The sequence below is a fragment of the Prunus dulcis genome, chromosome 1, assembly GCF_902201215.1.
Source record: "Prunus dulcis chromosome 1, ALMONDv2, whole genome shotgun sequence".
In the NCBI taxonomy this organism is placed as follows: domain Eukaryota; kingdom Viridiplantae; phylum Streptophyta; class Magnoliopsida; order Rosales; family Rosaceae; genus Prunus; species Prunus dulcis.
The window spans coordinates 33,910,859-33,934,126 of NC_047650.1; the positions used below are offsets into that span (position 1 = coordinate 33,910,859).

Genomic DNA, 23,268 nt, shown 5'->3' on the forward strand with positions numbered 1-23,268 from the left:
GGCTCGTGGATCCATTTTATCTCAAAAGCTTTGGTGTCAGTATTGAGAGTATTGAGAGTATCACTTTTATCCATTTTATCCATTTTAGAAGAACTATCACTTTTTCCTAGAGTCAGGGCGTTTAGTAAAAGTATTGAGAGTATAAAAAGCAGTGTCATTTAGTAACTTTTTTTTTTAGAAGTGTTGTTACCTAGAGTCATAGTGATTCGGAAAAATGTTGTGAGGATGAAAAACAGTGTGATAGCATTTAGTAAACTTTTTTCTAGAAGTGCTGTTACGTTTGTATAATGAAGAAAAGGGTATGATAATGAAATTAATATTTATGTTGCTTTACAATTTTTTTAATAATCTTAATAGTAAATATACACCTATTAAAAAAAACTTGAGAAGGTTAAAAGTCCCTCTTTTTTTTTTTTGTTAACTCTCAACCCTTCTCTATTATTCTCTCTCTCTCTCTCTCTCTCTCTCTCTCTCTCTCTCTCTCTCAGCCTCTTCATTCAACAAACGAACAGCACAAAGGCACAACAACAACCCAGCCACCACCATCCCACCATCCCTACCCACAAACCCAACCCCACCCATCATGACCAAGAGATGCCTGGTAGTGCCTTTGCACATTGAATTTCATCATCCCTTCTCCAGTCTATCCCTTTCTCCCCCATCCTAAAATTTAAAAAACACCCTTCACCCTCTGTCCCGTCAACCTCCAGCCACCGCCTCCGCGCCTCACCTCAAGATCTCCTCGGCTCAACGCCAGAAAACAGATCTGGGTGGGTGTAGTTGCTGGGTTGGGTTGGGTTGTTTTGTGAGTAGGGATGGTGGGTTGGAAAATGAGAGATTAATGGAGAGCGGGAAGAGAGCAACAGAGGACTGAGATGGGAATGAAGATCCGATCGTGATAAATGAAGAGGGTAAATCACGTCATTTTTTAAAATAAACGAGGACAATACGGGCATATTGAAACATTCCTTAAAGAGCTCCGCATGCTTCCATCCACAGCAGCTTTTAAAAGCAGCATCTGAGCTGCTTCTAAAAACAGCTGCCAGTTTTCTGAAAAAAAGCACTTTTTTCTTGATTTACCAAACACCTTTTCATTCAGAATTTTAAAAATAAGCTGCTTCAAAGCATCTGAGCCTTAATGTGCGGAGCGACGACGGTTAGTTCTTGTCCAATGTCCTAAATGCAATGCCTCCAATTCAATTGCTTGTCACTTTCATAAACTGTGCCTAACATTTAGAAAACTGATTGCACTTGGAGGAGTATACAGCATGACGCGTTGAATTTTTTGCTTCAGTGTATATCTTGTTCCGTCGTCTTTCTAGGACTTGTCCATCTTCATTCGTCTCCCTTGACTTTTCTCTGCTATCTCCTCCATGGTATCTTGTGGTTCAATCTCAGCCGGTCATTTTCGACTGTGTTTCATTTCTAGAACCATGAAGCATCCAACTTGTGTGCCATTTGGTAAATTCAACTCAACCAGATACGAATATAAGATGCCATCCAACCCATCCCATTGCACATACAACTTCGAAAGGCAATATGAATTTTCTCCTTTCGTTCTGCTTTTGCCTCTGCGTTTCTCGTTTGCCCTCCTTCGCAACTCCAGCTGTGTTATTTCAGGTAATTAAGCCATGCTCTCTCTCTCTCCCCCCTATATTTCATATGCCCACTTGTTTATATGCGTCCATGATTATACATGGTTCTAAGTGTTGATTCAAGAACTTGATGACATCATATGAATGTGGTAGGGGTTCAATTGGGATTCAAGTAAAAAAGGAGGATGGTACAACTCCCTCAAGACCACCATTCCCGAACTCACTAGCTCTGGAATTACCCATGTCTGGCTTCCTCCTCCTTCTCACTCTCATGGAACTGAGGGTACTTGCTTCTACTAATCTATTTACTTGGTTAACGGAAAATGCTACAGATTCCAACTTTTGTGCTAAATTAATGTGACACTATACGATCAGGATACGACCCGGGAAGGCTATACGATCTCGATGCATCAAGCTACGGAAATAAGGACGAATTGAAGTCCCTGATTGCTACTATGCATGAGAAGGGAATCAAAGCCATCGCTGACATTGTGTTAAACCACAGATCAGCTGTCAAACAAGACGATAATGGAATATGGAGCATCTTTGAAGGTGGAACAGAAGACGGACGTCTTGACTTCAATGCCTCATTGATCTGCAGAGATGACAATGACCATCCTTTTGGAACTGGAAATCCAGACACAGGGGACAACTTTCCTTACACTGCTGATGTGGACCACACCAATCCAAGGCTACAAACCGAGCTCTCTGATTGGTTGAATTGGTTGAAAACTGATATAGGGTTTGATGGATGGAGGTTGGATTATGTGATTGGATATGGCTCCAGCTTCACCAAGCTCTACATGGAAAAGACTTCACCAGAATTTGCAGTTGCTGAGTATTGGCGTGGGAACATTTCAAAAGGGCAGGATGGCAAACTTGACCAGAACCAAGATGCACATAGGAATGAAATAGTGAATTGGATCGAGGCTGCTGGTGGCGTTGTCACGGCGTTCGATTTGACAACCAAGTACATCTTGAATGTTGCTGTGGAGGGTGAGCTATGGAGGCTCAAGGATTCTAATGGAAAACCACCAGGTTTGATTGGGATCAAACCAGAAAGTGCTGTAACATTTATTGACAATCATGACACTTGGTCTCAGGGACTTTTGCCTTTCCCAGATGACAAAGTCCTGCTTGGATATGCTTACATTCTCACCCATCCTGGGACCCCAAGCATAGTAAGTAATACATATCAATCATGTCATCTTACTGAATAGGGAAATGTTCTCTCGTCATATCGTCTAACAACATATGTAGGTTATATATGTTGTCAGATTATGAATTTAGATAATAGGTTTCATAAATGCATGTAAATCTTGAATGTGGTTGATATTTCATTTCTAAACCATTTGTTTGGATGTAGTTCTATGATCACTTCTTTGACTGGGGGTGGCCAAAGGAGCCTATACGCAATTTGACTGCAATTAGGGCAAGGAATGGAATAAATTCCAGGAGCAGTGTGACTATTTTAGCTGCCGAGGCTGATCTATATATGGCCAACATTGATGACAAGATTATCATGAAGATTGGGCCAAGATTGGGCCTTGGAGACCTTGATCCCACAAAGTCAAACTTCCACGTTGCCACCAGTGGACAAGACTTCGCTGTTTGGGAGAAAAATTGAACTAGAAAGAAGAAAGCTTGTTTCGCTTATGCATTAGAATCAAGGTTTAAAATATCGGTGATATCGGAAATATCGGTAGTCCAAAAACACGGAAATTTCGATGGAAATATCGGGATATTATCGATATCGATAAAAATTGAATAAAAACCACGGAAATTGTAAGAAAAACTTGGAAATTTTTATTGGAACTTTGGAGGATGCTTATTTAATCAATTATATATTAGTTTATCACAAAAAATTGGAAGGAAATGCATTGCATGATGGATTTAACTAATTTAAGTTGATTATATAGCGAGCTGACAAACACTGTGAGTGTAGAAAATATGTAGTAATTAATGAAAGAAGATTAAACACACCACAATCATTTATATATAATAATTTACTACAATATTTTACATTTTAAAACCAGCTCGCCATTAGTTATTATATATATTAGATTACATAGACAATAAACACAAACTGACGACCAGTGCAATGGTTAAGAGGCTGCCAACTTCGCAAGGGGGCTGGGTTCGAGCCCCAGCATGCGCAGGTGAGGGAGTTTTACATGTTTAATTTTTGAAATTTCATCTCGCGATATATTGACCATTTGAAAGAGAATATTGAACGAAAATATCGCAGCCGAAATATCCTCGAAAATATTGTCGAAATTATCGATATATTGACGATAAATAGAAGGTTATGTGCCAAAATATCGTCTGCCCAAAAAAACGATATTTTCGCCGAAATATCTGCGAAAATATCGGCATTTAATACTATGATTAGAATAAGCCCTATTCAGGATATTGTAACTTAAATAAACAGTTAACGGGTCTAGTCCATTGTAAAAGAGGTTTGATTTGCAGTTCAGTGGTCTCAAGTTTGAACCTTAATGGCATTTTGATAGTATGTGCAAGAAACCCGCTTAAATAAACAAATTTGTATTAATAAACCAATCTAAATTTAAAGGGATTTACAATTAAATTATCTGGTGATAATCAAATTATCTAAAACTTCTTTATATCCTACCAAAAAATAACTAAGTTTTATATTTGTGGTCAGAAAAATATGTTACATATAATTGTGTTTTTTATTTTTATTTTTATAAAATTGTGCTTTTTATTTGGGGATTTGATTGAATACAAGTCAAGAAGGTTGACCAACTTATAAGCAAAATTATAAAAGAAGCTGTGCACGCTAACTGTAAAGTCTGGCGCCAAACAGCAGAATATGAACTTGGCCTCTTCTGTTGGTCTCTCTACGAAGCCTAGCCTTCCCTGTTTGCACTCTCTGTTAAACTCCTACATTGAAAGCAGAAATCGAAAGCAAGCGCTGCTTCTCTTTCGCCAGTTGTTGGAGTACAATGTGAAGCCCAACGACCTCACTTTCTCTTTGCTCCTGAAAGCCTGTACTTCTTCTTCTTCTTCTTCCTCCTCCCCAGCTTTAAATTCCCTGAATGTTAAAAGAGAAGCAAATCAGATTCATACCCACTTGCTAAAATCGGGTGTTGACCGATTCATGTATGTGAGTACTGCTCTTCTTGATTTGTATATGAAACTGGGATGTGTTAGAAATGCTCATAGGCTGTTTGATGATATGCCTGACAGAGACGTTGTCTCTTGGAATGCGTTGATTTGTGGGTTTTCGCGAAATGGGTGTGATTTTGAAGCGTTGAAACTCTTTGTTCAAATGTGTAAAGAGGGATTTTTTCCTCATCAGACGACTTTGGTTAGTTTGGTTCCATCTTGCGGTAGGCAAGAGTTGGTTTCTCAAGGGAAATCTATTCATGGGTTTGGAATTAAGGCGGGCCTTTATTCTGATTCTCATGTGAAGAATGCTCTTACCTCAATGTATGCTAAATGTGCAGATTTGGAGGCGGCAGAGCATTTGTTTGAGGAGATAGTTGAGAAGAGTGTAGTTTCTTGGAATACTATGATTGGTGCTTATGGACAAAATGGCTTCTTTGATGAGGCAGTGCTTGCCTTTAAACGAATGCAAGAGGAAAATGTTCCAGCCAATCTGGTGACCATGGTAAGCCTTCTGTCAGCAAATGCCGATCCAGAGTCTACCCATTGTCATGCCACTAAAACTGGTCTTGTCAATGATGCTTCTGTAATTACTTCATTAATTTGCCAATATGCAACACGCAGGAACACAGAATCCGGCAAACTTCTTTACAAGTCATTGCCTCAGAAGAACTTGGTTTCCCTAACTGCACTTATGTCAAGCTATACTGAGAAAGGTGACCTGTTTCAGGTGATGTCGTGTTTTGCTCACTTGCAGCAGTTAGAAATGAAGCTTGATGCAGTTGCTATGGTTTGCATCCTTCATGGGATGAAAGATCCCATGGACTTTCGTCTTGGACTTGCTTTTCATGCTTATGGGCTAAAGAGTGGGTTGAGTGCTGATTCTTTGGTTGCAAATGGGTTGATAAGCCTGTACTCGAGGTTTGACAAGATAGAAACTGCTTTCTCTTTACTTTCTGAGATACATGAGAAAACATTGATTAGTTGGAATTCTTTGATATCGGGCTGTGTACAAGCTGGAAGGCCAAGTGATGCCCTAGAGGTTTTTTTCCAAATGAAAATGTCTGGACACAGTCCAGATGCCATTACCATCTCTAGCTTACTATCAGGTTGTTGCCAGCTTGGGTACTTGCAATTTGGGGAGAGGCTTCATAACTATATCCTAAGAAACAATCTCGAAGTGGAAGATTTTGTTGGAACTGCTCTTATAGACATGTACATCAAGTGTGGAAGAATAGAGCATGCTGAAAGGGTGTTTAAGAGCATCGAAGAACCGTGCTTGGCAACATGGAACTCAATGATCTCGGGTTATAGCTTATATGGGTTAGAACATGAAGCTCTTGCTTGCTTCTCAGAAATGCAAAAGCAGGGGATAAAGCCTGATAAAATAACTTTTTTGGGAGTTTTAGCGGCTTGTACTCATGGAGGTCTTGTTCAGGAGGGAAGAAAACATTTCCAAATCATGAGGGAACAGTTCAACATGGTGCCAGATTTGCAACACTATGCTTGCATGGTTGGTCTCTTTGGTCGTGCTGGCTTGTTCGAGGAGGCATTAATGTTCATCAGAAATATGGAAATGGAGCCCGATTTCGCAGTGTGGGCAACCTTGCTGAGTGCTTGTTGCATCCATCAAGAGGTGAAGCTTGGGGAATATGTTGCCAGAAAGTTGTTTTTCTTGGACAGTAACAATGGTGGATTCTTTGTGTTGATGTCAAATCTTTATGCGGTTAAAGGAATGTGGGATGAAGTAGCTAGGGTGAGGGAGATGATGAGAGAGAGTGGAGGGGATGGCTGTTCAGGAATTAGTGTTATTGAGATGACTTCATTGGAAGACATGAATGTAAACTTAAGCTCGAGCAAGTCTAGTTTGAATGCAAATGCTTGGCAACCTCTACTCTCTCTATATTAATCGCTAGTCCTGACTCCTGATTACGGTCATTTCCATATTTTCAAAATGAAAAATACTCCGATATAAATATTGTGGACTTCATTAAAAGTAACAATTATTGTGTAACCGTAATATTATAATTTGTGTGAATATTAACACTACATCGACATGTCATGTTATGTTACATTACAATTATAACATAATAATTTCTCTTGAATAAGACTTAGAAAATATGAATCTCATATCAATTCATCTCAACCTTCATTCAAAACGATTCTCCAGGAAAGATAAAAATAGACTGTCTTCGAGAGGACTTCAATTCATTAACTAGACCATAGATGGTTCAATAGTCGTTAAACCTTCCTTCGGTTCTCATTAATTTATTTGAAAATACATCCGCACATATTACTTATGATTAAAATGGAATGCGTGACATGAAAAAATTGGTTTTATATTCAAATTCTTTATTCTAATTTTAAAAAATAATTCTTTATTCTAAATTAGGCCGAGCTTAATATGAACTTGTGGGCAAAGCCCAAATAGACCAAGATCCGACCCATTTAGGAATAATCCGTTCCACCCAATCGCCTATTACCCTCTCAAACCTTTCACTTTCAGAAACCCTAAAAACCGCATAGCGCTCCCATTTCAAATTTCAAATTTCAAATTTGAACTTCAAATACCATCTCTGTTGACTGTTGAGAGTTGAGACGCCAAAAAACTTTCCGCCTTTGCATACATGTTCCAGTTCTTACCTTTCACAAAAGGCAAAGCTACGACAATGGGTGGGGCTCCCAGCCGCGAAGATCCTCAGCTTTCAGATTCTGACGAAGAGCAGAGTGAAGAGGAAGAGATCTACGAGGACGTAGAAGAAAGTGTCGAGGAAAGGCGTCGGAGATCGGCGGAGCGTGGGCCCAAAACCCCGTCGTCGGTGGACGAAGTAGACGCCATGCTCAAGGCTTTGAAGCTCAAGTACAACCCAAATGTCAAAAATCCGGTCAAGCTCTACCATTTTGTTGCTGGAGACACCCCTCAAGCCAAAGGAAAATGGGTAACCTCCGAAAAGCTCACTTCTTACTCTTTTAGAAAGACCTCTCGAATGGAAATTGATAATGACGAAGATGGTGAGGAAGAAGACGAATCTGATGAGGAAGGCGGGGATTCCTGGTGGATTTTGAGTGTTGGTGACCCTGACAAGATTCGGGCAAAAGTTAAGGTCTCGGACGAAATGCAGTTGAATGGAGATCAACGTCGTGTTGATTTTATTGCCTGCGCACCAACGCGAGGTGTGTGGGCAATGAAGTTTTATACTGATGAGGACTATAGGGCGTTTGTTGCAAAGTACAAAGATTGTTTGTTCGAGAACACGTATAGGTATGAGGCCACAGATGAGAACAGGGTTAAGGTTTATGGGAAAGATTTTCTTGGGTGGGCAAAGCCGGAAGTGGCTGATGATTCGGTGTGGGAAGATGCAGATGATAGTTTATCGAAGAGCCCAGGCTCCGCAACACCATTGAGAGCAAATGAAGACTTGAGAGAGGAGTTTGAGGAGGCTTCCAATGGTGGTATACAGAGCTTGGCATTGGGTGCATTGGACAATAGTTTCTTGGTGGGGGAGTCTGGCATTCAGGTTGTTAAGAATTTTAGTCATGGAATTCAGGGGAAAGGTGTTTATGTCAATTTTGATGATGGAGGTTATAGAGGTGGTTCGAGTTTGGCACGGTCGACACCTAGGAAAGCTCTGCTAATGAAGGCCGAGACCAACATGCTCCTTATGAGTCCTATGAATGAAGGGAAGCCTCATACAACAGGTCTCCATCAGTTTGATATTGAAACTGGGAAGGTTGTTACAGAGTGGAAGTTTGGGAAAGATGGGACTGATGTTACAATGAGGGATATAACAAATGACAGTAAGGGAGCACAGTTGGACCCTTCGGGATCAACATTTTTGGGATTGGATGATAACAGGCTTTGCCGGTGGGATATGCGTGATAGGAAAGGGATGGTTCAGGACCTTGCAGCTGCGAGTGGCCCTGTTCTCAATTGGAACCAAGGGCATCAGTTCTCCAGAGGGACTAACTTTCAGTGCTTTGCTAGCACTGGTGATGGCTCAATTGCTGTTGGGTCCCTTGATGGGAAGATCCGGTTGTATTCGAACAGTTCGATGAGGCAGGCGAAAACAGCTTTTCCAGGCCTTGGATCGCCTATTACTCATGTGGATGTTACCTTTGATGGGAAGTGGATTTTGGGCACAACTGACACCTATTTGATCCTCATCTGCACCATCTTTACTGATAAGGATGGGAAGACAAAGACTGGTTTTGGTGGGCGTATGGGGAATAGAATTTCAGCTCCAAGACTGTTAAAGCTGAGTGCTGTGGATTCACATTTAGCTGGTGTTAATAATAAGTTTCGTAATGCTCAGTTTTCGTGGGTAAGTATACGTTTTCAGTCTGTTAGAAATATTATCTGTTTTTGTGTGGGAGTTTGCATGTATTTATTGGTTCTTTTCTTTGTGGTGCTGAAAATATTTGAATCTATCTACTTTAATCTGCATGATTTAATGGACGGGTTTGCTCAATACAAATAGCAATAATAGAAAGTACATGTGATCTACGAGTTAGGGTGCAAAAGTATTTTGACTGTGCTCCTGATTATTCTGCTCCCTTTTTTTTTTTTTCCATTTATTGTTTAATTACTTAAGAGGGAGGCTGGGATTGGTTTTACTTAGCAGGTTTCTCCAGGTAGTCCTCTGATGGATTTGAACTAATTTTTCTGACCCTTTTTGCCTTTTATTGCCCTAGTAGTTTGTAGATCAAGAACTCTGATTGCTCTTCTGTTGATTTAACTAATTCTCAATCAGGATCTTTTCCATAGTAATGGGATGGATATAACTTCTAATAATGCCCAATTTTATTTGCTTCTAATGACTTTAGGAAGATTTGAGAACAAGTGCGTCCAAGATCGTTGTCTTGCATGATTTTTTGAAGGATTTCTGTACTTTGATGATGTTAGGACTGATTTTGGTTGATTGGAACATTGTCCTTGCATAGCATGTCATTCCTTTTTTAAGATAATGAGTTGTGGGTGGGTGGGGGTTCACCAAATGAAGTTGAGCTTAGGTCTGTTTATTTATGTATTTTCATTTAATAATACACACAGTACATCTTTTTGTGAACTCAGCTTGTCTTTTCTTATAGTTTGGTGATGATCTTGTTTAAAATTATTGTTTAGGTCACTGAGAATGGGAAGCAGGAGCGTCATTTAGTTGCAACTGTGGGCAAGTTTAGTGTGATTTGGAACTTTCAACAGGTGAAGGATGGTTCACATGAGTGCTACCGCCACCAGGAGGGCTTGAAGAGCTGCTATTGCTACAAGATAGTCCTTAAGGATGATTCCATTGTTGACAGTCGCTTCATGCATGACAAATTTGCAGTTACCGACTCACCTGAGGCGCCACTTGTGATTGCAACCCCAATGAAAGTTAGCTCCTTCAGCATATCCAGTAGGCGATTATTTTCAGAGACATGAATGACCCTTCATCTGCTTTCAGCTTTCTTTGCTGCATTGATGAAGTTTCAAATACTTTGTTTAGAACTTCCAAATTGTATTTTATGTTCTTCGATTAGGGTAAGCTTCTGTAATGAATTATGTCTAATTATACTCACTTTTGGAACAACGTGTAATCATGACTTGTGATATTCAGTGTCTAATGGAATATGTTGTTGATCTAATGATTTGCAAGTGGTTCCATGTTCTTTAGATGTAATTCTTAATTAAGCACGATTTGCTCTGTTTCAATATATACAGAAACCAAAACCCCCTCAAACTAATTGACTGTGAAAATCAAATCCGCCTCAAACCCTCCCTGCTAATTTAAAGATGATATGAATGGATCAGTCTATTACAATACAGCCTCTAATTGCTAAGTGCAGGAACCCAGCATTTTCCCTTTCACAGGGGTGTTTTTGTAATCTATCCTTAATTGCTAAATGTTATGTTTGTGTGGACCCTCTTTTTATTTTTTATTTTTACCTAGTTATATATACATGAAAATTTGTGGACCTGGTGGTGTACGTGGTTCCAGTAAAGTAGCTGGAGATAAAAAGATAGAAGCAGAGAAATGGCAGCTGCAGTGGGGGGTAGAGGTTTCCTTGTGCAGCCATGCTCTTTATCCTTTGTTTCTGATAAGAACGTACTGAAGCACTCATTTGGTGCAGCAAACACTTGCTGGCATGTCAAACCAGCAAAACCTCAAGGTTTTGCCCGACACGTGGCGCATGCCCAGCTGCGCCCTACATGGCTCCCTGGGCTCGACCCCCCACCCTACCTTGATGGAAGGTAAGTCCCTCAAGAAGCTGTTCATATTGGTTTCATTTTTTATGGCTTTTTTCCCCCCTTGTTTAGCTTCACCCTCTGTGTCTCTCTCCGGAGGGAAATTTCGTCTTTTCAATTAGCTTGGCTGGGGATTTTGGGTTTGACCCGCTTGGGCTTGGGGAGGACCCGGAAAGCTTGAGGTGGTATGTGCAGGCAGAGCTGGTTCATGCTCGCTTTGCAATGCTTGGAGTTGCAGGAATTCTTCTAACAGATGTCAGTAGTTTCAAACCTCGTCTTTCAATCGCTTCATTCTTTTTGGCTTTGAACTCAATAGAAACGTCCACATAAATTTCAATTATTTGACGTTAATGCCTACCACATATTGTAGATGAAAAGTTTGAGGCCAATGTGTAGGATGTATATATGGAGTTGAAACATAGCAATCATTGTGGATAAAATAGAAAAACAACTCTCTTTTTTCTAAACTCTTTATCAATTTGTCATGTTTTTGCAATGTGGATGATCATTTTAATACTTTGCTGCAGTTACTGCGTGTAACAGGGCTTCTCAGTATACCAGTTTGGTACAAAGCAGGTGCAGTAAAATTTGGCTTTGCCAATACAGAAACTCTGTTCCTTGTCCAACTAATCTTGATGGGGTAAATTCTCTACCCAGTTTTAACCATTGCCTTGATGATTTACTGAAATTTTTTTTCATCAAATCAAGAGCGCAAGTCATAATGCAGAAAACAGTTTAATGATTCACATTTTACCATTAAAGAGAGTTTTCTATCTTCTCTTGTGATTTCATGCTTGCAGCTCTACTTATGTTCTGCTTTCCTCCTGATCTGTTTAGATTTGTTGAAACTAAAAGATACATGGATTTCAAGAGTCCTGGATCTCAAGCCCAAGATGGTTCCTTCTTCGGATTGGAAGCTGCACTAGAAGGTTTAGAACCTGGGTAATCTTATTTGACTCAGAACAAAGTTACCATCTTCAGTTTTAAGATAGTAAATCCATGATCTTAGCAAGAACATGTTGGTTCCACTTCCACCAAAAGAAAAAAGGTATTTAAAGTTAACATGGATTTGTGGTGTCTTATAAATTATCAGATATCCTGGTGGGCCTTTGTTAAATCCTCTTGGTCTGGCAAAAGATATCAAGAATGCTCATGAATGGAAGCTTAAAGAGATTAAGAATGGTACAATGTGTTTCAGTGTTTTTATTATTATAAAATAATAAATCTCTGCAATTTCATGAGTTTTCTTGTTTTCCAGTTTGACTGTTGTTAAATTATCTTTGTTGCAGGGCGCCTTGCAATGGTAGCCATGCTTGGCATCTTTGTGCAAGCTTCTATTACTCATGTAGGACCAATTGATAATCTTGTGGAGCACCTATCCAACCCATGGCACAGAACCATTGTTCAGACTCTTGCTAACTCTGCTTCTTAAATGTAAATCCAAGTTGGTTTTCCGCATCAGATATAATCTGATGAAATGAAATGCACATCCATTTATAAGTCCCTTCGGCTTTCTCTTCCACTTTTGAGGAAAGATTTTCCAAACATTGGTTTATGTGCCAATGATATTGTATTGTTTTAATACCAGCATCATCTTTGGTCTTGTGTTGATTGTGCATATTGGACATGGATCACAATGTCTAAACATAGAGAAGCACAACTGCAATATTTTGAGTATGTCCATAATATCGCCGCATATTACTAATCCACATGTGTAAATAAGGATAGACGACGTGGTCATGTCTTAGAAAATAATATCAATAAATAAAATATATTATAATATAGGTGGATTTGTAAACACTAAATCCTAAATGCCGTTTGGAGGAGGGAAAATAATGCATAATTGAGCTAAAAATTGGGAATATAAGAGGAGAAATTGACAATTCTCTTGTTTGGCATCTTAAGCTCAGAATTTATTAAATTACGCACGGAAAAAATCGTGAAAATTAAGGCATCAAATTCCCGAGTTTAATTTCCACCAAAATAGGCGTCATTTCACAATTTCTATAGTGCAATTTACAAAATTTGACATACATAAATCCAAACACTGAAATCTTCAATTGCCAAAAATTGAAAATTGAAAAATTAAATTACGTCATTTTAGAATTCTAAGTAATTTTCAAATTCTTCATCCAAACAAGAGATTGTTTATCGATGTTACAGGCACTCAAGAATCTCCAACAGCTTCTCAAAAAAAGAAAAGAATCTCGAATTGTTGGGCTCAATTATATTAGGCTGCTGTGTCAGGTTCTGGGTCTTAAATCTAGACCCATATCTGACTCTTTGTTTAGTAAAGCCCAAGTTAGGCCCAACGGGCCAAACGAAAAAACCTAACGGTTGGCCTGCGTCGGTTTCACGCAATTTACCAGACGTTCAAAATTCAAATCCCAGCCATGGTCTTAAAAGAAGGAAAGAAAGATTGATTTGAGTTTCACATTCAATCTTCAGACAGGCCAGACTGCGCAGAAGTTTCGCATCCAAAATTCAAACTCAGGTTAGTATTGTTTTTTTTTGTTCCTTATGGTATTCTGCTGAAGTTTTGGGTTTTGATTTGGGGTTTTTGGGTTTTCTTTGATTTGTGTTTCCTTTGGGTTCTAGGTTTTTCTATTTCCTAGCTCCATTGGGGAACGATGCTTTAAATGATTTTGTCTTTGGATTAGGTTTTATTCTGTATATAAAGCGATGAATGTTTTGATTTTGAGATAAACTGCTCTTTGGGTGCCTTTTCAGATTTTGGCTTTCCATTATATATTCGATATATAAGTTTCAAGTTAGGTCATTGATTCCTCTGATATTGTTCTGGAAATTATTTCGCAAAATTGCACAAGAACTTGGTTTGTCTATTTATTCGATTGTGTTCTCATCTCAAGACTACAAACCCTAACCCTAGGTCCCTAGCCCTGATTTTTTATATTTGTCTGTCTCTTTGTAGAATACAATGAGGAAAGGAGCTAAGAGGAAGGTCAGCCAGAGAGAAGACAATAAGGAAAACTCGACCAAGCCAGACAACCACAAAGAACATCCCAGCAAGGCTACCACTCGATCAAAGCGGGTCAAGGCCTCCCACCCCGAATCCGAGCCAGAGTACTTGGAGGAGCCCCGCAACTTGGAAGATCTCTGGAAGGCTGCTTTTCCTGTTGGGACAGAATGGGATCAATTGGACGCGGTGTACCGGTTCAAGTGGGATTTCTCAAATCTGGAACAAGCATTTGAAGAGGGGGGAAAGCTGTTTGGGATTGGGAACAACAAAGTCTATCTCTTTGGTGGTACGGAGCCTCAACAAGTTCCTTTCAAGGGTAAATTGGAAATTGTTTACATACCTATTGTGGTGGCTGTTGTATCTCCTTGCCCACCTTCTGATAAAATTGGGATAAAGTCAGTTCAGAGAGAGACTGAAGAAATAGTTCCAATGAAAGAGATGAAGATGGACTGGGTTCCATATATTCCTCTGGACAAGAGAGACCGCCAAGTTGTGGAATATGGGCGAAAATCTCCTCAAATATTTGTGTTGGGATGCACTCAGAGAAGGGCTGCTTTGAAGCACATGAAGATAGACCGTCTAAAGAAATTTGATTACTGCTTGCCATATTTGATGCCAATCAAGGAAGAGGAGCTTGAGCTGAGCACTGAGGTGGACATACTTTTCCCAGCAGAGCCAAATCCACCGGTTTACTGCGTATTTGATTGGCAGTTTGATGAAGTTGAGGAGTTTGCCGATGATCGGATAAAAGAAGAGGAACTATCTGCTGATCAAAAGGATGCCTTCATGGAGTTTGTCAAGGAGAAAGTACGCCAGCAAAAGAGAGAGAATCGAGAGAAAAAGGAAGCCCGCAGGCAAGCCTTTGAGAAAATGAGTGTGGAAGCTAAAGCAGCATTCGAAAATTTGAAGTATTATAAGTTCTATCCGGTGCAAAAAGCGGATACTCCTGACATATCAGCTGTTAAGGCTTCATACATCAATAGGTACTACAACAAGGCTCATGAGGTTCTCTGATTTCACCAACATCCTTGTTTGGCCCGTGCCTCCTACTGCTGCTACAGTAATTGAACCTTTAGGCTCATGGGGTTCTTTAATTAGTCCAAATTTTTGTAATCTTTTTGTGATTTGAACTCATCGGAAATTATATCAACACAAGGTTTTATTTCCTCATTTAAATTGGACTACTTATTGTTACGATCTCCTTTGCTAATAAGAACTACATAAAACCCAACTTCTCTTGGGTGCTTCTCCATTGCAATCTTGAGTGCTTGCTATTTACCAGATTCAATTGTTCTTCCAACTTTCCCAAGCTTTTCAGCTCAGACTCCTCAATTTGGGAATTTGCTGCTGCAACTCTCGTGTCAGCAAATCATCAACTAACACCCCATTGGTAGTAGCCCATATTCATTGACTTGATGATTTGTTGAATCTTCTCCCCATCAAGTTAAGACTAAACCTGACACAAATGTGTTCCTGTCATTTTCGTTCCATGTGAGATTATGATCAATTCAAACTCAACACGTTAACTTGTCATACTCAAGTACATAAACCGAAACACATTCGCAAATTTTGCATATCATGTCGTGTTTCACCCATTCACACCCACCACGGCGCTCCCCGCGCCCCCTCCCATAATGAGCTTCGATTGAGGGATTCTTCAAATAAGTTTATTTGAGGGACACCCTTATAGGGCCCACCATACATTGTATTTCAGTACACCACTCAATTGAGTTATTAAAATTGTAGTACTTTCTTGAAATATTATGTTCATTGATTTTGTATGACACAATTGGATATCGAAACGGTTTCTAATTTGTCTAATTTTTTGCAAGGATGAACTATGAATGTAAACTTAAAAAAAATAATTTGGATCGTCATTCGTAGAAGACACTAAAGGGTGTCCTTCAAATAAAATTATTTGAAAAATCCCTCAAAAAATTCATATAAAATTATATATATCAAGGTTGCAGTAAAACTATGAGATTGATTCTTGCACTGTTTCCTTTTCCCTCAAATGGGAATATCACCAACCTAATGAGTTCACAAGGCCTCATAATGAGAAAACTCGCACAATAGCTTGAATTGAAACTCTCGAAAATTTGACATTATTATACCACATGATGGTCACTTACTTTTTTTTAAAAATGTTTTTTTTTATAGAGAAACTTACTTTTTTTTTTTTTTTTTTGGACGAAGAAGATGTGGTCACTTACCTTTTATTTTTGTCATAAAGATGACTTTTATTAATTCGATAAAGAAAGTATAAAAAGAAGAAACAAGTGAAACAATAAATTGAACATATACGAGATAGAAAAGTAATTTGAGAAATGTAATTACAATTATAAAAGTAAAAATAAAAATATAGAAAGAACCTTATATTATCATAAATACAGGTTTGTATTAATACCCATGATTTATCGGCTCGTTAATTTTACGCGGGAGCTGATTTCAAATCCCAGCCGTGGGATAAAATCAACGGTTGTGATCTAATATGTGACCAACACTTGAAGATAGACCGTGTCATGAAATTTCAGTAGTCGTTGCCTTATTTAAGGCAGATTGTGGAAGATGAGAAGGAGCAGAGCACTGAGGTTGATACACTTTTTCCACAAGACCCAAATCCGCCGATTCTCTATGAGTTTGATAAAGTTAAGGAGGTGGCCGATAAGCTGATAGAAAATGAGGGATTGTCTAAAGATCTAAAGGATGTCTTCATGGTGTTTGTGAGGGAGAAAGTGAGAGAAAAGAGGAGACATAACCCAGAGAGAAATGAAGCCCGGAGAAGAATAATGGAAGAAATGATCCAGCAAGAGATGAAGATATGAGGATTTACAACTTCTACCCCATACGAACACCACAAACTCCTCCCATAACTCTCAGGACTCGATACATTAACGTATATTACAGAAGTGCTCATGAGGTTCTCTGATCTCAAGAAATGAAGATATGGAATCCCAAGCCTTGTTTGGCTGCTGAATTTGTTTACATTTTTAAGGAACCATAATAAAATTCTTGTTTGTCTTTTGTTGCCTGCGCAAAATCTTCCATTGAATTCGGTTTTGTCTATCTGAGGACAGGTTATATATATGCACATGTATGTGTTATATATCATCAATGTAAAACTCAGTTTTAGTTTCAGCATTAGTGGCACCAGCCCTTGATGAGTTTAGATCATTTCAGTTTAAAGGGTTTATTTCTTAGGGAATTACCATTGAAGATGGTTGATGTTTTAAGTGTGCGTGAGTTATATATACAATTATACATCAATCATGCAAGAAGCTCAAACCCAAATTCTTTCATTACAGCAAACGCGAATCACTTGTTTTACAAGAGGTCTGACTTCAACATTTCAAGCCTCGTACACATTATACAGAATCCTCCTATTCTCTCTCTCAATTTACCAGGCACCAACTATATAACCTTATTGCTCCAAAACCAACCCAGCAGCCCTTACAATGAGCAAAACTTTATCATACAATAAATAATTACCAATATCAACATGTACACTCAAGTAAACATATGTCAGATTGGATCCGGCATTTACCGTCACTCCCGGAGAGAAATCACCCTGTAAAAAATGAAGAGCTACGTTGACTTGTTTTGATGCGCCTTTCTTCTGGCCAAAAACATAAAAATCCGTGGGAAGAAGGACTTCTTCTTCTTCTTTCCATGCTTTGCTTCTGGCGCATTAGTTTCAATGGGGCTTCCAAGTCCATACTTGGGGCTTGAAGACACAGCAGAAGGCGCCCGATCAAAGTTCTTAGATTCTTTCCTTCCCTCAAAACTAGCCCTTGGGCTTTTAGTAGGATTTACTGCTGCCTGGCCAGATTCACCAAGCTTTCTTTGTTGCTCATGGTCAGCCCTCCAACTTCTCAGCTCCTGTTCAACACCCAACTTCCCTTCCTTGGCCTTCTCAGCCTTCTCCATTGCGATCTTGAGTGCTTCTTTTCTCGCAGCCATTTCCTGAATCACTTCATCCAACTTTTCCAAGCTTCTCAGCTCAGACTCTTTGGCCACTTCGATTTGGGAATTTGCGGCTGCAACTCTTGCGTTTGCCTGTTCTTCTGCCTCATGGGCCCGTTTGCTGAGCTCATAATACTCCCCTATAGAAAGTGTTACCCCAATGGGTGAATCATTGCTGCTTCTAGCTTGTTCACTCTCTTGCAAAGCTTTAATTGCTGCTAACGCCAACTTTTCCGAAGCCCTTGCCGCCTCTATTTCCTTTTGTGCTGCGAGTAATCTACTTTCCATAGTACTCGCTCCAGCCTTTGCTTGCTCTGCTTCTTCCCTTGCCTTGCGAAGCTCTTCAACAGCCATTTCAGCAAGTACCTTTGCCTGGTCAGCCTCTTGTGCTGCTTGCTGTAATTCTTTGGGTAACTCCACCATCTTCTCTCTGGCTTCTTTCTCCTTCATCTGAACAACAGCTATTTCAGACCTAGTCTTCTCCAGGTCAGCTTCAAGAGATGCAACAGCCACCGATGCCATTCCTTCTCTCTGCCCAATGGTGGCAAGAGCTGATTTCTCACTTTCAAGTTCCGATTTTAATGATGTGGCAGCCACCTTCAAGCAATTTACTTCAGCAACTGCTTTCTCTATGTTGAGCTTCACTTCCTCAAGCTCCTTCTTTGCAGAAGCAACTGCTGCTTGTATATCGGTATGAGTTTTCATCCCTGGTTCCTGTAGCTCATCTTTCAAGTGTCCTCCATCACTTTCCACCTTCAATCTTGATTCCATATATGCAGCTAATTCAGATTTTAAATCAAGTAGCAAGGCTGAGGCTGTCTCTAGTTTTGACTTGAGATCCTTAGCTGACAGAATTTGGTGGCTAATTTTCTGAAGCTCCTCCTCTGCCTGCTTCAACTCCTTCTCCCAGTGAAGAGAATCTTGTTCCTTGGCCATGACTGCTCCAATCCTTTGCTCCTCTGCTTCCAAATGGGCAGCATGCGCAGCCTCTAATGACTCCTTTGTGGCAATCAGCTCAATAGTCAGTTCTTCCACAGTTTTCTCGACTTCCTTGGATGCAGAAATGGCCTCTTCAGCTTTTTTAATAGCCATGTCCTTCTCAGTCACTAAAGAAGCATATTCCTTGTGCAGTGCTTCCAGCTCCTCTTTAACAGATTTCAGCTCTGTCACTGCAGCCATATGCCTCGCCTTAGCAACCTCAAGCTGTGCCTTGGCTGCAACACTAGCTTCATCAGCAATACCTTGTTCCATCTCTTCCACCCTTAGTTTGGCAAGTTCTGAGTCTTGTTTTGCCTGTTGTTCTTCTGTTTGTGCTCTCTCCAGGTTGAGCTTCAATTCTTCCACGAATCTCTTAGTGCTGTCCAGCTCCTTCAATACTTGAACCTTTGCTTTTTCAGCAGCCTCTGATTGTTTCCTATACTCAGGAATCTCCTCCTGTGCTTTCTCAAGTTCTTGCTCCACAATCTTGCGTCTCTGCACAGCCAAGGAAGAAACTAAGGTTTATTTTTTAAAACAAACTCACGGTTTCTGATTTCAATGTGAAATTTAAAAGCGAATTTGGGAGTCACTTTTAACACCAAGAAAAGGCAAAAAAGAGGTAATAAACAAGGAAAGAAAAGAAAAGGAAACACGGTATAATGAAAACAAACCAAACATACCTCCACAGTTTGGATCCTATGGGCTTTCCAATCAACAATTCCTCCAAATTTGGAAACAGCTTCTTTAACGGATTCAAAAGGAGCAGTTGTATCAATAAGACCTCTGTTCTTTGCACTCTTAGGAGAATCAATGGCTCCTGATTTTCTCGCAGAAAAGCTAGCGAACTTTACATTGGGTGATGACACTACATTGTTTACATAAGCCAGCTTCGCACTCTTAGGAGAATAACTGGCTTCAGATTTTGTAACAGTACTTCTGGCAACCTTTATATTGGGCAGAGAACGCGTAGCGGACGTCACAACATTGTTCCCTTTCTTAGGACCAGAATTTTCCACCACAGTATCCAGAGTATCTGTGTCTGTTTTATTGACTGTAGTTATTGAAGCTGATGATGAAGTATCTGTTGGAAGAAGATGATTTTGTTCTAGAGATGGGCTATTTGAATCATGGTCGACATTTCTGGGACCAGAATCTGCCACCGGAGTATCCTGAGTATCTTTCTCGGTTTTATTGACTGTAATCATTGAGGTTGGGGCTGGGGTATCTGTTGGAAGAAGTTGATTTTGTTCCAGAGAGGAGCCACTTGAAGCAGGTTCTGCAATTGGTAATTTACCATTTGCTATTGTTGATGAGCTAGAAGCTGGGTTATCTGCCCGAAGTAGTAGATTTTGTTCCACAGATGCGCCATCAGAAGAACTTTGTGTAGTTTCTAATTTAGAGTTGTCCGTCGTTAACAAATGACTCTCGCTTCCAACTCTGTCATGCTTTTCTGGATTTGTAGGAGCATCCCCACCAGAGTGTTTATCATGGTGGGAGGATGAAGAAGATTCTGGTGAAGCCATTACTTCCGCAGTTTTCACAACCTCCATTCCAGGAAAGAAAGTGGAAAGGACTGCCAGGTGCGAATCTACAATCCAAGTAAATAAAATAAAATGGATCAGCAAAACAGAGAGACTAACAATAGATGAAAAATCATATGAAAATCAATCAATCAATCAATCATGAAATCTTCAGTTCCATTAATGCATAAAAGCTAAGAAAATCATAGTCTCTAACATAAAGGCGCTTATATAATATATTGCAATCTTTTAACATATTACAGTCACACATATAATCAATCTTTTTTTGTAAAATATTCTAATGGTCAATATCATGTTCTATGAAACTAGGAGGGATGCAAATTTAATCAAATAGTATTGATAATAATAAATACAATTTCAATCCAGAACCAACCAATTTGAATCTGCCACATCTACGCATAGCGTATTTGTGCTAAGAAATTACTATTCAGAATTTCCTGGTGTTGTTTTGACTTTCAATTATCGAATTCTTAGGAAAGAAATTAAATTTGAAAAAATAAATTCTACTAGTTGCCAGGTATATAAGGAACATAAACAATTGAAATGCAAGCTGAAATCTTCATATAGAAATAACAACAAAGAACATCACATACTCACTTAAATAATCTATTTCAACATAAATTCTAATTCTAATCCAAAACCCAGCTAAGAATTCAAAGATAAGTGTAACCAGAGCTGTTTGGACATAATAGAGCTTCAAGCTTGAAGAAGGAAAAAAAATAATTAAAACAAAAAAATATATATATGAAAAAATAAAGAAACTCAGAGCAAAAAAGGGAAGAAGGAGCAGAAGAACGTACCGGAATGACCAGGAGCGATGGGAGGAAAGTGGGATTGGAGAGACGATATTAAAGATTGCTGGAAATAGCCAAAAAAAATACAGAAACGATTAAAATTAGCAAAAATGTGTGTAGACGCAGCGAAGAAATCGCAGCTAAAAATAGTGAAGAGAAAAATAGTAGCGGGGAGAGCAGAGATGAGTGGAGCCTACCCCGTCACACGGACTAGATCCATCTGTACGCTGTGTCTTCCAATCTCAGATTTTTCGAATTTAATTTTTTTAATTTTGGGAATTTAATTTCTGTATTTTCGTGGCGAGCTCAGGCTGTGGTTTCCATGAACTTCATAATTAATCTCTTCTTGTTTTTTTGGGTTTTGACCAAAATCGGAAAGCCAGGGAGGCTTTGAACGTTCATTGGATGGTTCGGCTTAACTCAGCTCAGCTTAGCAGCTCCTTCCCTTTGTATCCAGCTCACCACCCCTCAAATAAAAAGAAAAAGGTCAAAAGGTGCATTTTCCACTATTTATAGTATTAAATTATTAATATATGAGACCACTTTTTTTTTTTTTTTGGTGTTATGTTACTGAAATTTATTAGCTAATTTCCTCAAAAACAAAATTAAGACAGGTTTATTATAATATTTATTTGAGAAAAGCATACGTGAGTTAAGCTAATTATTTAAAGTAGTGTGTTTGTTCTTTTACATTCGAGTTTGATCCCCTTCTATTATAAATTTATATTAGAGTAGTTTAAAATATTACTCTTATTAAAAGATTTTAATATATATATATATATATAAATAAGTATTTATCATTGTGTTTGCTTTGTCTATGGTTGTGGGTCGCCACTAAGAAATGTATTAGTTAGAGAAATTATTCATATGATTAGGTTGAAATTCCCTTTTGATTTCATTAACGCAAAATAAAATTAAAGTCAATGCAAGAAAATTGCATATTATCTAAAATTTTGAATTTCCTTACATTGCATTTGGTTAAGACTTGGATTGGAACACACACACACACACTGTTCGCAGCAATTTAAAGATAAGATATAAAAATAAATAAAGACACCGCCCACCGTGGATTATGTCTTTACCTGCCTGGTAGAGTGTGGAGATACTCTTTTTCAAAATGACTATTTAGCCCATGCAACGTTTTCTTTTGGAGGTCAAATAGTGAAACTAGTAGTTTTATCTATTTTTAATTGCTTTTTATAATTCAACTAATGTCAATGACAACAATTTCAAATATCATAACTATTGTAGCAAATTTCTCAAATATAATTATAATATATAATCTCCTAATGTCGGTATCATCTTTATATTCTGCAGATATTGTCGATATTGTCTCTTTATTTTGATAATAAATAGTTTTTATATTACATAAAGAAAATATCAAAATTCTGTCAAAATTGTCGACTTGCTCTGTGAATGATGAATAGCGTGAGCGTTGTGTTAACTTTGTATTAGTAGAAATAATTTTGAAAAATAAAAGGAAGGTTTTGTGAAGATGGGCAAATAGGTAAATAGGCTGGAGGTGTTGTGTTGCATTGCATGTGTGCAGCATGCAGACTAAATGTGGACGCGGCCCAACGGTCCGAAATCCAAAACCCTGGTTTCGTTTGGGGACCAACGATACGTTCGGCTTCCAGAATTTGAATCTCGCAAGTTCGGTGTCGTGTTGGGTAGGAATGGCATTCCTGAGCAAGTCCAACAAAAAGAAAGAGAATCTTCCATTTCTATGCACACACAGCACAGAGACAGAAGAAGAGAAAGGGCATTAATATTTCCAAAATATATTATATATTTACTGATAATGGGCTCTTCTTCAGAATCTTGCCACGTCTCTAAAATGGAATTCAGATTACCTATGCAGCCAGCCAAGCCCCAAGGTCAACCACTAGTTTCTTTTTTGTTTTGTTTTCTTCCTCTAGGTGTAGCCTGTAGCCTGTAGGTAGTTGATCAACAACCCAATGGAAAGTTGTGAAGACTCCCCCCGCAAACAACCCCCAACCAAAAAAAAAAAAGGTGGATTTTATACATTAATGTAACCCATTTCGTATAAAAGCCCAAATGC

The 23,268-nt window shown here is 38.9% G+C and overlaps 5 protein-coding genes across 5 annotated transcripts; 4 read left to right on the forward strand and 1 right to left on the reverse strand.

The window, feature by feature from the left end:
* Positions 1-820: 820 nt before the first annotated feature.
* On the forward strand, positions 821-6,669 carry LOC117616155 (pentatricopeptide repeat-containing protein At2g04860). The gene is given in 5 exon segments (XM_034345380.1): positions 821-1,620; positions 1,749-1,878; positions 1,971-2,776; positions 2,962-3,241; positions 4,607-6,669. Coding segments are annotated over 5 exon segments (3,327 nt in total). The 5' UTR covers positions 821-1,539; the 3' UTR covers positions 6,637-6,669.
* Positions 6,670-7,243: 574 nt separating this feature from the next.
* LOC117626171 (protein CYPRO4) lies at positions 7,244-10,359 on the forward strand. Its single transcript, XM_034357827.1, has 2 exons — positions 7,244-9,049; positions 9,850-10,359. Exons 1-2 carry the CDS (start codon positions 7,355-7,357, stop codon positions 10,144-10,146), a joined length of 1,992 nt encoding a protein of 663 aa, XP_034213718.1. The 5' UTR covers positions 7,244-7,354; the 3' UTR covers positions 10,147-10,359.
* A 345-nt stretch (positions 10,360-10,704) lies between these two features.
* LOC117626183 (photosystem I chlorophyll a/b-binding protein 5, chloroplastic) lies at positions 10,705-12,555 on the forward strand. The gene is made up of 6 exons (XM_034357837.1): positions 10,705-10,956; positions 11,073-11,205; positions 11,478-11,590; positions 11,788-11,892; positions 12,044-12,132; positions 12,240-12,555. The coding sequence occupies exons 1-6, from the start codon at positions 10,739-10,741 to the stop codon at positions 12,380-12,382; spliced, it is 801 nt and encodes a 266-aa protein (XP_034213728.1). The 5' UTR covers positions 10,705-10,738; the 3' UTR covers positions 12,383-12,555.
* A 775-nt stretch (positions 12,556-13,330) lies between these two features.
* LOC117626192 (protein HEAT INTOLERANT 4-like) lies at positions 13,331-15,106 on the forward strand. Its single transcript, XM_034357848.1, has 2 exons — positions 13,331-13,444; positions 13,883-15,106. The coding sequence occupies exon 2, from the start codon at positions 13,889-13,891 to the stop codon at positions 14,942-14,944; it is 1,056 nt and encodes a 351-aa protein (XP_034213739.1). The 5' UTR covers positions 13,331-13,444; positions 13,883-13,888; the 3' UTR covers positions 14,945-15,106.
* A 2,094-nt stretch (positions 15,107-17,200) lies between these two features.
* Positions 17,201-21,585, reverse strand: LOC117613286 (protein WEAK CHLOROPLAST MOVEMENT UNDER BLUE LIGHT 1-like). Its single transcript, XM_034341908.1, has 4 exons — positions 21,404-21,585; positions 21,213-21,270; positions 19,552-20,459; positions 17,201-19,366 (listed from the first exon to the last, which is right to left on the reverse strand). The coding sequence occupies exons 3-4, from the start codon at positions 20,419-20,421 to the stop codon at positions 17,516-17,518; spliced, it is 2,721 nt and encodes a 906-aa protein (XP_034197799.1). The 5' UTR covers positions 20,422-20,459; positions 21,213-21,270; positions 21,404-21,585; the 3' UTR covers positions 17,201-17,515.
* Positions 21,586-23,268: the final 1,683 nt, after the last annotated feature.

Excerpts from the sequence above, each read along its gene's own strand:
- LOC117626183 (XM_034357837.1), top strand. The coding sequence starts at position 10,739 with ATGGCAGCTGCAGTGGGGGGTAGAGGTTTCCTTGTGCAGCCATGCTCT. Across the intron at positions 10,957-11,072 it reads CCACCCTACCTTGATGGAAG|CTTGGCTGGGGATTTTGGGT; the intron begins GTAAGTCCCTCA and ends CTTTTCAATTAG. Across the intron at positions 11,206-11,477 it reads CAGGAATTCTTCTAACAGAT|TTACTGCGTGTAACAGGGCT; the intron begins GTCAGTAGTTTC and ends ACTTTGCTGCAG.
- LOC117613286 (XM_034341908.1), bottom strand. The coding sequence starts at position 20,421 with ATGGAGGTTGTGAAAACTGCGGAAGTAATGGCTTCACCAGAATCTTCT. Across the intron at positions 19,367-19,551 it reads ATAGGATCCAAACTGTGGAG|AGACGCAAGATTGTGGAGCA; the intron begins GTATGTTTGGTT and ends TTGGCTGTGCAG.
- LOC117626192 (XM_034357848.1), top strand. The coding sequence starts at position 13,889 with ATGAGGAAAGGAGCTAAGAGGAAGGTCAGCCAGAGAGAAGACAATAAG.
- LOC117626171 (XM_034357827.1), top strand. The coding sequence starts at position 7,355 with ATGTTCCAGTTCTTACCTTTCACAAAAGGCAAAGCTACGACAATGGGT. Across the intron at positions 9,050-9,849 it reads GTAATGCTCAGTTTTCGTGG|GTCACTGAGAATGGGAAGCA; the intron begins GTAAGTATACGT and ends ATTATTGTTTAG.